A 12,854-nucleotide genomic window follows, 5' to 3' on the forward strand; every position below is an offset into this window, starting at 1 on the left:
AGAGAGAGATAGAAGATAGATAGAGAGAGAGAAGAAGATAGTGAGGAGAGAGAGAAGAAGATAGTGAGGAGAGAGAGATAGAAGATAGATAGAGAGAGAGAAGAAGATAGTGAGGAGAGAGAGAAGAAGATAGTGAGGAGAGAGAGAAGAAGATAGTGAGAAGAAGATAGTGAGGAGAGAGAGATAGAAGATAGATAGAGAGAGAGAAGAAGATAGTGAGGAGAGAGAGAAGAAGATAGTGAGGAGAGAGAGATAGAAGATAGAGAGAGATAAGATAGAGAGGAGAGAGAGAAGATAGAGAGGAGAGAGAGAGAGAAGAAGATAGAAAGGAGAGAGAAGATAGAGAGATGATAGAGAGGAGAGAGTGGAAGAAAGAGAGGAGAGAGAATATAGAAAGGAGAGAGAGAAGATGGAGAGAGAGAGAAGAATATAGAGAGGAGAGCGAGAGAAGATAGAAAAGAGAGAGTGGAAGAAAGAGAGGAGAGAGAGAAGAAGATAGAGAGAGAGAGAGAAGAAGATAGAGATGAGAGAGAGAGAAGATAGAGAGGAGAGAGAGAGAGAGAAGATAGAGAGGAGAGAGAGAGAAGAAGATAGAGAGGAGAGAGAGAGAGAGAAGAAGATAGAGAGGAGAGAGTGGAAGAAAGAGAGGAGAGAGAGAGAAGAAGATAGAGGAGAGAGAGAGAAGAAGATAGAAAGGAGAGAGAGAGAAGAAGATAGAGAGAAGATAGAGAGGAGAGTGAGATAAGAAGATAGAGAGGAGAGAGAGAAAGATAGAGAGGAGAGAGAGAGAAGAAGATAGAGAGGCGAGAGAGAGAAGAAGATAGAGAGGAGAGAGAGAGAAGAAGATAGAGAGGAGAGAGAGAGAAGAAGATAGAGGAGAGAGAGAGAAGAAGATAGAGAGAGAGAAGAAGATAGAGAGGAGAGAGAGAGAGAGAAGAAGATAGAGAGAGAGAAGAAGATAGAGAGGCGAGAGAGAGAAGAAGATAGAGAGGAGAGAGAGAGAAGAAGATAGAGAGGAGAGAGAGAAGAAGATAGAGGAGAGAGAGAGAAGAAGATAGAGAGGAGAGAGAGAGAGAAGATAGAGAGAGAGAAGAAGATAGAGATGCGAGAGAGAGAAGAAGATAGAGCCTAAAGAAGATAGAGGAGAGAGAGAGAAGAAGATAGAGAGGAGAGAGAGAGAAGAAGATAGAGGAGAGAGAGAGAAGAAGATAGAGGAGAGAGAGAGAAGAAGATAGAGAGGAGAGAGAGAAAGAGAAGAAGATAGAGAGGAGAGAGAGAGAAGAAGATAGAGAGGAGAGAGAGAGAAGAAGATAGAGAGAGAGAAGAAAGAGAGCGATGGAAAGGGGAGACAGATAATAATAAGGTGTATATATATATATATATATATATATATATATATATATATATATATATATATATATATATATATACACTACCGGTCAAAAGTTTTAGAAAACCTACTTTCCTTCACTCTGCGCCACTCAGCCCAAACCAGATGGGATGGCGTATCGCTGCAGAATGCTGTGGTAGCCATGCTGGTTAAGTGTGCCTTGAATTAAATAAATCACAGACAGTGTCACCAGCAAAGCACCATCACACCTCCTCCTCCGTGGGAAATACACATGTGGAGATCATCCGTTCACCCACACCACGTCTCACAAAGACACTGCGGTTGAAACCAAATATTTCCAATTTGGACTCCAGTACAAAGGACAAATTTGCACCGGTGTAATGTCCTTGCTCGTGTTTCTTGGCCCAAGCAAGTCTCTTCTTATTGGTGTCCTTCAGTAGTGGTTTCTTCCTTTCCTGTGGCGGTCCTCATGAGAGCCAGTTTCATCATAGCACTTAATGGTTTTTGCGAATGCACTTGAAGAAACTTTCAAAGTTGGACTGCCGTGTCTCTTTGCTTATTTGAGCTGTTCTTTTTTTTCAATTTCGTGGTATCTAATTGGTCGAGAGCTGTGTGTCCTCCAAAACACAACCCAACCAAGCTGCACTGCTTCTTGACACAAAGCCCACTTAACCCGGAGCCAGCCACACCAATGTGTCGGAGGAAACACAGTACACCTGGCGACTGTGTCAGTGTGCACAGGAGTCGCTAGTGTGTGATAGGACAAGGACATCCCTGCCTGCCAAACCCTAACCCGGATGATGCTGGGCCAATTGTGCTCCGCCCCATGGGTCTCCCGGTCACAGAGCCTATTTGAGCTGTTCTTGCCATAATATGGACTTGGTCTTTTACCAAATAGGGCTATCTTCTGTATACCACCCCTACCTTGTCACAACATAACTGATTGGCTCAAACGCGTTATGAAGGAAACAAATTCCACAAAGAAATTCCACTTTTAAGAAGGCACACCTGTTAATTGAAATGCATTCCAGGTGACTACCTCATGAAGCTGGTTGAGAGAATGCCAAGAGTGTGCAAAGCTGTTATCAAGACAAAGGGTGGCTATTTGAAGAATCTCAAATAAAAAATATATTTAGATTTGTTTAAAGCTTTTTTGATTACTAGAGGATTCCATTTGTGTTATTTCATAGTTTTGATGTCTCCACTATTAGTCTACAATGTAGAAAATAGTACAAATAAAGAAAAATCCTTAAATAACTATGTGTTCTAAAACTTTAGACCGATAGTGTACAGTGGGGCAAAACAGTTTTTAGTCAGCCACCAATTGTGCAAGTTCTCCCACTTAAAAAGATGAGAGGCCTGTAATTTTCATCATAGGTACACTTCAACTATGACAGACAAAATTAGAAAGAAAATCACATTGTAGGATTTTTTATGAATTTATTTGCAAATGATGGTGGAAAATAAGTATTTGGTCAATAACAAAAGTTTATCTCAATACTTTGTTATATACCCTTTGTTGGCAATGACAGAGGTCAAACGTTTTCTGTAAGTCTTCACAAGGTTTTCACACACTGTTACTGGTATTTTGGCCCATTCCTCCATGCAGATCTCCATGCAGATACACCCTCAGAGAGTGGGGTCACAGGAAGGGAGAGACAGATGTAGACAGACCAAAAAGAGAGAAAAACAGGGGAACTAATCCGTGAAAGGAAGGGAGGAGGGGAACCAACTGAAAGGAGAGGAGAGAGTCACAAAGGCTTACAGTATATACAATGTATGTGTGTGCGTGTTATATATCCCAGCAGTAGGTTTATGATGTGTTCAACACAAAACACTACTATGAATATCCCAGCAGTAGGTTTATGATGTGCTCAACACAAAACACTACTATGAATATCCCAGCAGTAGGTTTATGATGTGTTCAACACAAAACACTACTATGAATATCCCAGCAGTAGGTTTATGATGTGTTCAACACAAAACACTACTATGAATATCCCAGCAGTAGGTTTATGATGTGTTCAACACAAAACACTACTATGAATATCCCAGCAGTAGGTTTATGATGTGTTCAACACAAAACACTACTATGAATATCCCAGCAGTAGGTTTATGATGTGCTCAACACAAAACACTACTATGAATATCCCAGCAGTAGTTTTATGATGTGCTCAACACAAAACACTATGAATATCCCAGCAGTAGGTTTATGATGTGCTCAACACAAAACACTACTGTGAATATCCCAGCAGTAGGTTTATGATGTGCTCAACACAAAACACTACTATGAATATCCCAGCAGTAGGTTTATGATGTGCTCAACACAAAACACTGAATATCCCAGCAGTAGGTTTATGATGTGTTCAACACAAAACACAAAACACTGAATATCCCAGCAGTAGGTTTATGATGTGCTCAACACAAAACACTGAATATCCCAGCAGTAGGTTTATGATGTGCTCAACACAATACACTACTATGAATATCCCAGCAGTAGGTTTATGATGTGCTCAACACAAAACACTACTATGAATATCCCAGCAGTAGGTTTATGTTGTGCTCAACACAAAACACTACTATGAATATCCCAGCAGTAGGTTTATGTTGTGCTCAACACAAAACACTACTATGAATATCCCAGCAGTAGGTTTATGATGTGCTCAACACAAAACACTACTATGAATATCCCAGCAGTAGGTTTATGTTGTGCTCAACACAAAACACTACTATGAATATCCCAGCAGTAGGTTTATGTTGTGCTCAACACAAAACACTACTATGAATATCCCAGCAGTAGGTTTATGATGTGCTCAACACAATACACTACTATGAATATCCCAGCAGTAGGTTTATGTTGTGCTCAACACAAAACACTACTATGAATATCCCAGCAGTAGGTTTATGATGTGTTCAACACAAAACACTACTATGAATATCCCAGCAGTAGGTTTATGTTGTGCTCAACACAAAACACTACTATGAATATCCCAGCAGTAGGTTTATGATGTGCTCAACACAAAACACTGAATATCCCAGCAGTAGGTTTATGATGTGTTCAACACAAAACACAAAACACTGAATATCCCAGCAGTAGGTTTATGATGTGCTCAACACAAAACACTGAATATCCCAGCAGTAGGTTTATGATGTGTTCAACACAAAACACAAAACACTGAATATCCCAGCAGTAGGTTTATGATGTGCTCAACACAATACACTACTATGAATATCCCAGCAGTAGGTTTATGTTGTGCTCAACACAAAACACTACTATGAATATCCCAGCAGTAGGTTTATGATGTGTTCAACACAAAACACTACTATGAATATCCCAGCAGTAGGTTTATGATGTGCTCAACACAAAACACTGAATATCCCAGCAGTAGGTTTATGATGTGTTCAACACAAAACACAAAACACTGAATATCCCAGCAGTAGGTTTATGATGTGCTCAACACAATACACTACTATGAATATCCCAGCAGTAGGTTTATGTTGTGCTCAACACAAAACACTACTATGAATATCCCAGCAGTAGGTTTATGATGTGCTCAACACAAAACACTGAATATCCCAGCAGTAGGTTCGTCCACATCACAAGCCATGTTCTCCATGGCTAAACAGCACCTCATCCACATCACAAGCCATGTTCTCCCTGGCTAAACAGCACCTCGTCCACATCACAAGCCATGTTCTCCCTGGCTAAACAGCACCTCGTCCACATCACAAGCCATGTTCTCCCTGGCTAAACAGCACCTTGTCCACATCACAAGCCATGTTCTCCCTGGCTAAACAGCACCTCGTCCACATCACAAGCCATGTTCTCCCTGGCTAAACAGCACCTCGTCCACATCACAAGCCATGTTCTCCCTGGCTAAACAGAATCTTCTGGAGAGACGGATCCAGCCACCAAAAGCCCCCACATCAACTTCACCACATGCATCCTCCATTGCCTGGAGAAGAGGCGTGTGAGGGGATGGCGGTCATACACCTTCCACCACGATCCTGGAAAAAACTATTCAATTGTGTTTAGGAATGGGGAATATGGTGGGAGGTATAGAACAAACTGTGGGTGGTCGATGAACCAGAGCATCCCGGTGGAAACTCACGTTGTCCCAGATGACAACATACCTGGGCTGCTCTGGTCCACCCCTCTGCTCAGCTGGAATGAGGATGCCGTGTAGTGTGTCCAGGAATGTGATGAGAAGGGCGGTGTTGTAAGGCCTAAGGTTGGCATGGTGATGGCTGATGCCTTGCTGGCTAACGGCTGCACCCATGGTGATATTCCCTCCACGCTGTCCAGGGACATTCACAATGGCACGGTGGCCAATAATGTTCCGGCCCCTTCTTTTGGCTCGGCTGAAGCCAGCCTCATCAATGGTTTATATAAACGTGCTGAGTTGCAGCGGCATCCGGCACCAAGATAATGTAATGGATTCAGTTGCTCTGTAATACACGGTCCAATGTAGACAAGCCCACCTGGTGAATGTTACTGAATATTGTGTTGTCTGAAATGTGGTTCTGGATGTCTCCTAGTCTAATGGTATTGTTTGCCACCAACACGGTCTCCTGTTCTGGTGTGAACAGCCGGTGACTTCCACCATTCCACCATCTCTCAGTTCTGCAGAAGATCCACAAATATGATATGATTGGTTACAGTAAGCTAAAATAATCTATTTTATTTCAATATCAAATGACATTACTGTAACGTTGGGTAACAATCACTGAGTAACATAGGCCTACTGGTATGTTGGACTGCAGTATACATAAATAGCATAGTGTAGATGGTAGGTAACTTACCGGTTGTTATTTCTGAATGTACGATTTTATTTTATTTTATTTCACCTTTATTTAACCAGGTAGGCAAGTTGAGAACAAGTTCTCATTTACAATTGCGACATGGCCAAGATAAAGCAAAGCAGTTCGACAGATACAACGACACAGAGTTACACATGGAGTAAAACAAACATACAGTCAATAATACAGTATAAACAAGTCTATATACAATGTGAGCAAATGAGGTGAGAAGGGAGGTAAAGGCAAAAAAGGCCATGGTGGCAAAGTAAATACAATATAGCAAGTAAAACACTGGAATGGTAGTTTTGCAATGGAAGAATGTGCAAAGTAGACATAAAAATAATGGGGTACAAAGGAGCAAAATAAATAAATAAATTAAATACAGTTGGGAAAGAGGTAGTTGTTTGGGCTAAATTATAGGTGGGCTATGTACAGGTGCAGTAATCTGTAAGATGCTCTGACAGTTGGTGCTTAAAGCTAGTGAGGGAGATAAGTGTTTCCAGTTTCAGAGATTTTTGCAGTTCGTTCCAGTCACTGGCAGCAGAGAACTGGAAGGAGAGGCGGCCAAAGAAAGAATTGGTTTTGGGGGTGACCAGAGAGATATACCTGCTGGAGCGTGTGTTACAGGTGGGAGATGCTATGGTGACCAGCGAGCTGAGATAAGGGGGGACTTTACCTAACAGGGTCTTATAGATGACATGGAGCCAGTGGGTTTGGCGACGAGTATGAAGCAAGGGCCAGCCAACGAGAGCGTACAGGTCGCAATGGTGGGTAGTATATGGGGCTTTGGTGACAAAACGGATTGCACTGTGATAGACTGCATCCAATTTGTTGAGTAGGGTATTGGAGGCTATTTTGTAAATGACATCGCCAAAGTCGAGGATTGGTAGGATGGTCAGTTTTACAAGGGTATGTTTGGCAGCATGAGTGAAGGATGCTTTGTTGCGAAATAGGAAGCCAATTCTAGATTTAACTTTGGATTGGAGATGTTTGATATGGGTCTGGAAGGAGAGTTTACAGTCTAACCAGACACCTAAGTATTTGTAGTTGTCCACGTATTCTAAGTCAGAGCCGTCCAGAGTAGTGATGTTGGACAGGCGGGTAGGTGCAGGTAGCGATCGGTTGAAGAGCATGGATTTAGTTTTACTTGTATTTAAGAGCAATTGGAGGCCACGGAAGGAGAGTTGTATGGCATTGAAGCTTGCCTGGAGGGTTGTTAACACAGTGTCCAAAGAAGGGCCGGAAGTATACAGAATGGTGTCGTCTGCGTAGAGGTGGATCAGGGACTCACCAGCAGCAAGAGCGACCTCATTGATGTATACAGAGAAGAGAGTCGGTCCAAGAATTGAACCCTGTGGCACCCCCATAGAGACTGCCAGAGGTCCGGACAGCAGACCCTCCGATTTGACACACTGAACTCTATCAGAGAAGTAGTTGGTGAACCAGGCGAGGCAATCATTTGAGAAACCAAGGCTGTCGAGTCTGCCGATGAGGATGTGGTGGTTGACAGAATCGAAAGCCTTGGCCAGATCAATGAATACGGCTGCACAGTAATGTTTCTTATCGATGGCGGTTAAGATATCGTTTAGGACCTTGAGCGTGGCTGAGGTGCACCCATGACCAGCTCTGAAACCAGATTGCATAGCAGAGAAGGTATGGTTAGATTCGAAATGGTCGGTAATCTGTTTGTTGACTTGGCTTTCGAAGACCTTAGAAAGGCATGGTAGGATAGATATAGGTCTGTAGCAGTTTGGGTCAAGAGTGTCCCCCCCTTTGAAGAGGGGGATGACCGCAGCTGCTTTCCAATCTTTGGGAATCTCAGACGACACGAAAGAGAGGTTGAACAGGCTAGTAATAGGGGTGGCAACAATTTCGGCAGATAATTTTAGAAAGAAAGGGTCCAGATTGTCTAGCCCGGCTGATTTGTAGGGGTCCAGATTTTTCAGCTCTTTCAGAACATCAGCTGAATGGATTTGGGAGAAGGAGAAATGGGGAAGGCTTGGGCGAGTTGCTGTTGGGGGTGCAGTGCTGTTGACCGGGGTAGGAGTAGCCTGGTGGAAAGCATGGCCAACCGTAGAAAAATGCTTATTGAAATTCTCAATTATGGTGGATTTATCAGTGGTGACAGTGTTTCCTATCTTCAGTGCAGTGGGCAGCTGGGAGGAGGTGTTCTTATTCTCCATGGACTTTACAGTGTCCCAGAACTTTTTTGAGTTAGTGTTGCAGGAAGCAAATTTCTGCTTGAAAAAGCTAGCCTTGGCTTTTCTAACTGCCTGTGTATAACGGTTTCTAGCTTCCCTGAATAGCTGCATATCACGGAGGCTGTTCGATGCTAATGCAGAACGCCATATGATGTTTTTGTGTTGGTTAAGGGCAGTCAGGTCTGGGGAGAACCAAGGGCTATATCTGTTCCTGAATGATAGATGCAACCGTGTAGCAGCTCAGGTTGAGCTGAACTCTCTGCCCAGCCTCCCTCATACTCAACCCATGGTTGAGCACATGGTCAATCAATGTGGCCCTGATCTCATCTGAGCCGTCCGTCGTTGTCGTTCTCCTTCACCTCTGGCTCTGGCTCTGGCTCTGGCTCTGGCTCTGGCTCTGGCTCTGGCTCTGGCTCTGGCTCTGGCTCTGGCTCTGGCTCTGGCTCTGGCTCTGGCTCTGGCTCTGGCTCTGGCTCTGGCTCTGGCTCTGGCTCTGGCTCTGGCTCTGGCTCTGGCTCTTGCTTCACCATTAACTTCCATTTTCCTCCACAACAGGAGAGCTCATCTGTGGCCTTTTATAGTGCTAAAGCTCTGATTTCTAAGTGAACCATTCAGCAGCGAGTGTTTACACCTGTGAGGAGTGGGTGTTTCCAATTGGTGTATAGAGCTTGGTATTGTGATTGAAGTTGCTTTCCAAAGGGACTGAAGATATTTTAATTTTTAATGTTGAGCCTAACGTAGAGAAATGTGTATATGTGTTCTAAATGTGATTTAGAATTGAAAAGTGTAAAGCAAGAATTCTGCTTGCAATTTTACAGACTTGGTTTCAGGGATTGGGTGCATGAGTTTCAGGTTTCGGTGATTGCGTTTCAAGTTCCAATTTTAGTGTGTAAACAATTGGGAAAAACAGTAATTCTGACTATTTTGAGGAAGTGTATACTGGCTACGGCGTCTCAAGACGGACAAACAGTACCTTTGCAGTTTTTTCTCAATTTTAACGCAAAGGTCCTTCTGCCCTCTTTATTAGTGCTTTGTGTGTGTGTCCCTCTGGGGGTTAAAGTGATTTACAGGTAGTTCTATGATCTTCACTGTTCCTCTATTGGAGAAATATATCAGGTGTGCAGGGTTAGACTCCAACTGTAGTTTCACTCTCCTCACTCCCTTAAGAATGGTCAAACTGTCTCCAGTACTTCTCTATTGGCCTGACTCGCACGTGCATAGACACACTTACACACACACACACACACACACACACATTCAGACATACAGCTCAGTGTTGTATAGAAAAGCTGGGTGGATTTATGTGTGTATGGCTGATCCCAGAGAGTCTATTATTTCCATATGCTGCTTAGTGCATCGGCCCACTGTCAGAGCGATCATGAGACAATGGTGTGTGTGTGTGTGTCTGACTAATACCTCTCCTATTTTATGCTTGCCCTCTTACTTTGTATGACTCTCTCTCATCTCTTCTTCTCTGTCGATGGCCAGCCTTAGGGTTAGGCATGACATTATAGCCTCAATTGTCAATACTTGGGATCTACAGTACTGACATGTATGTACCCTAACCCCCTCCCCCTCCCTCCCTCCCTCCCTCCCTCCCTCCCTCCCCCTCCCTCCCTCCCTCCCTCCCTCCCTCCCTCCCTCCCTCCCTCCCTCCCTCCCTCCCTCCCTCCCTCCGTCTGTCTGTCAGGTATGTGTAGGAGGTGCAGACTCCAGAGCAGAGCAGTGCGCTTCCTACAACAACCAGGAGTTTATGGGCAGACTGTACGACTGGGAACCTTTCACTGAGGGTAAGTTACACACATACTTGTTAATGTGTATGTAGTTGTTGTGTATATGATTGTTTAAGCCTGCCCACTGCAACTCACATTCTGATTGGTGGTTCCAGATATATATATATATGTGTGTGTGTGTGTGTGTGTGTGTGTGTGTGTGTGTGTGTGTGTGTGTGTGTGTGTGTGTGTGTGTGTGTGTGTGTGTGTGTGTGTGTGTGTGTGTGTGTGTGTGTGAGAGAGAGAGAGAGAGAGAGAGAGAGAGAGAGAGAGGGGCAGAGAGAGAGAGAGAGAGACAGAGAGAGAGAGAGAGAGAGAGAGAGAGAGAGAGAGAGAGAGAGAGAGAACTCTATATACCCTTGTTCTCACAAAACATTCCCCCCTCTGTTTTTCCTCTCATTTGTCCAACATCCCTCGTTCACTTTCTTTCTCCTGCCAAGCTTCTCCTCCCATCACTGACTGAGCAGAGAGATTCCTACTGGGTGAGATAAAGTCGGAGAGAAGGAGGGCAGGGGGGAGAGAGAGGACAGTGACACGATATTAAGGGAGAGTGTGTGTGTGCGTGCGCATGTGTATTTGTTGGACAGAATGAGAGAGTGTTGGAATGTGAGAGAGTGTTAGAATGTGTGTGAGTGAGTAGTTGTCTTTGTTTTAGGACCGAACTAGAGAGAGGGAGACAACTGTAAACAGAGATTTTGGGCAAGACAGAGAAAAGAAAAGAAAGAACGAGAGATGGGTAAGAGAGAGGACAATTATAAACATACATAAGGATTAAGTGAGCGAAGGGAAAACAGGAATGGGGGGGAGAGAGGAGGGAAGAGAGACAGCTGTAGAATGATATCATCAAGAATTTGTCCCTGTCCTGACAGATTAATGCATATGTGTGTGTGTGTGTGTGTGTCTGGGAAAACTACCATGTAAATTGTCCTGAGTGCTAGTGTGTGTGTGTGTAAATGTGACCACTGTATCAGTTGGCAGTACAGCCCCTCTGCTGACAGAACTATGACATCATAGAGCTACATAGACCAGGAAGCGTAGAGCTATGAAACCACTGATCTATGAGACCAGAGATCTAGAACACAACACATAGCATGCTAGAGAGGCTGGAGGCAGCACAGGGCCTCAGTCTAGTACCTGTGGACTGGAGTGTGTTGCTGCTTAACAACAACAGAATGCTTCTGAAATTTGACCCAACAACCCACTGGCTATTGGTCCTTCTCTCTAGGAACAGTGGGTTAACTGCCTTGTTCAGGGGCAGAACGACATATTTTTTACCTTGTCAGCTCGGGGATTCGATCAATCAACCTTTTGGTTACTGGTCCAATGCTCTAACCACTAGGTTACCTGCTGCCCCAAATGACCTGACCTGATCTGATCTACAGTATGTAGACTGAGGCTGTATATCTGTGATGAGAGAGAGTCATGGTCAGGGTAGGGCTGATATATGTGGACTGAGGCTGTATATCTATGTTGAGAGTCATGCTCATGGTCAGGGTAGGGCTGATCTATGTGGACTGAGGCTGTATATCTATGTTGAGAGTCATGGTCATGGTCAGGGTAGGGCTGATCTATGTGGACTGAGGCTGTGTAGCTATGCTGAGAGTGAGTAATGGTTAGGGTAGGGCTGATCTATGTGGACTGAGGCTGTAGATCTATGATGAGAGAGAGTCATGGTCAGGGTAGGGCTGATCTATGTGGACTGAGCTTATATCTATGTTGAAAGATTCATGGTCAGGGTAGGACTGGAGAGACAAGCTGTCTGCACAAACAGACAAAGCCTTTGTGTGTGTGTGTGTGTGTGTGTGTGTGTGTGTGTGTGTGTGTGTGTGTGTGTGTGTGTGTGTGTGTGTGTGTGTGTGTGTGTGTGTGTGTGTGTGTGTGTGTGTGTGTGTGTGTGTGTGTGTGTGTGTGCGCAGCGTACATATATTTACAGGTGTATATACAGTATGTCCCTTTGCCAACAGACCACTCCACTCACTTCCTCTGTGTACATACTGGACGTCTGTGTTTACTAACTGCTGTTCCTGCTCCACACAACTGAACTCAACATACAGGATATTAACATGTACCTGACCCTTAAACTAACTTGTAGTGTCAATCAATTATGCTCATGTAAATAGTTATTGTTGATATCCATACATGCTAGCTACACAGTGATTTTTTTCATTTCCTTCCAGAATGCAGTCATGACAACAATTCATAGCACTACTAACATGGTGTTCATTCCATGCACAAAAACATCAACAGTAGAGCATCCCATGACATGTATAGTATAACCCTGGATGCTGATTCGCTGAAACACTCCTTGTTTACTGTTCTATTTAAGTTGGTAACCTGTTGTTGTGGTTTATGACCAATATACCACAGCTAAGGGTAGTGGTATATTGGTAGTGGTATACTCCGCGTTGCATCGTGCATAAGAACAGCCATAAGCCGTGGTATATTGGCCATATACCGCACCTGCTTCATTATAATACAACTATGTTATACAGTAATAACTACAGTACCTATCACATTTACATAAATAGTTCCCATATATTCCTTTCTTCTTACAGTATGTAAACGCAGCAAAAAAACAAACGTCCTCTCACTGTCAGCTGTGTGTTTATTTTCAGCAAATTTAACGTGTGAATATTTGTACGAACATAACAAGATTCAACAACTGAGACATAAACTGAAGTTCCACAGACATGTGACTAACATAAATTGAATAATGTGTCCCTTAATAAA

At 43.6% G+C, this 12,854-nt stretch overlaps 1 protein-coding gene across 2 annotated transcripts in view; it reads left to right on the forward strand.

The window, feature by feature from the left end:
* Positions 1–12,854, forward strand: part of LOC123998189 (ADAMTS-like protein 4) — a 100,822-nt gene that overhangs the window by 43,433 nt on the left and 44,535 nt on the right. For both annotated transcript variants that reach the window (XM_046303202.1, XM_046303203.1), the window contains exon 5: positions 10,043–10,142. In XM_046303202.1, the coding sequence (XP_046159158.1) occupies positions 10,043–10,142 (100 nt within the window). The remainder of the gene's footprint in view (positions 1–10,042; positions 10,143–12,854) is intronic.

Source organism: Oncorhynchus gorbuscha, linkage group LG15 (genome assembly GCF_021184085.1).
Source record: "Oncorhynchus gorbuscha isolate QuinsamMale2020 ecotype Even-year linkage group LG15, OgorEven_v1.0, whole genome shotgun sequence".
NCBI lineage: Eukaryota > Metazoa > Chordata > Actinopteri > Salmoniformes > Salmonidae > Oncorhynchus > Oncorhynchus gorbuscha.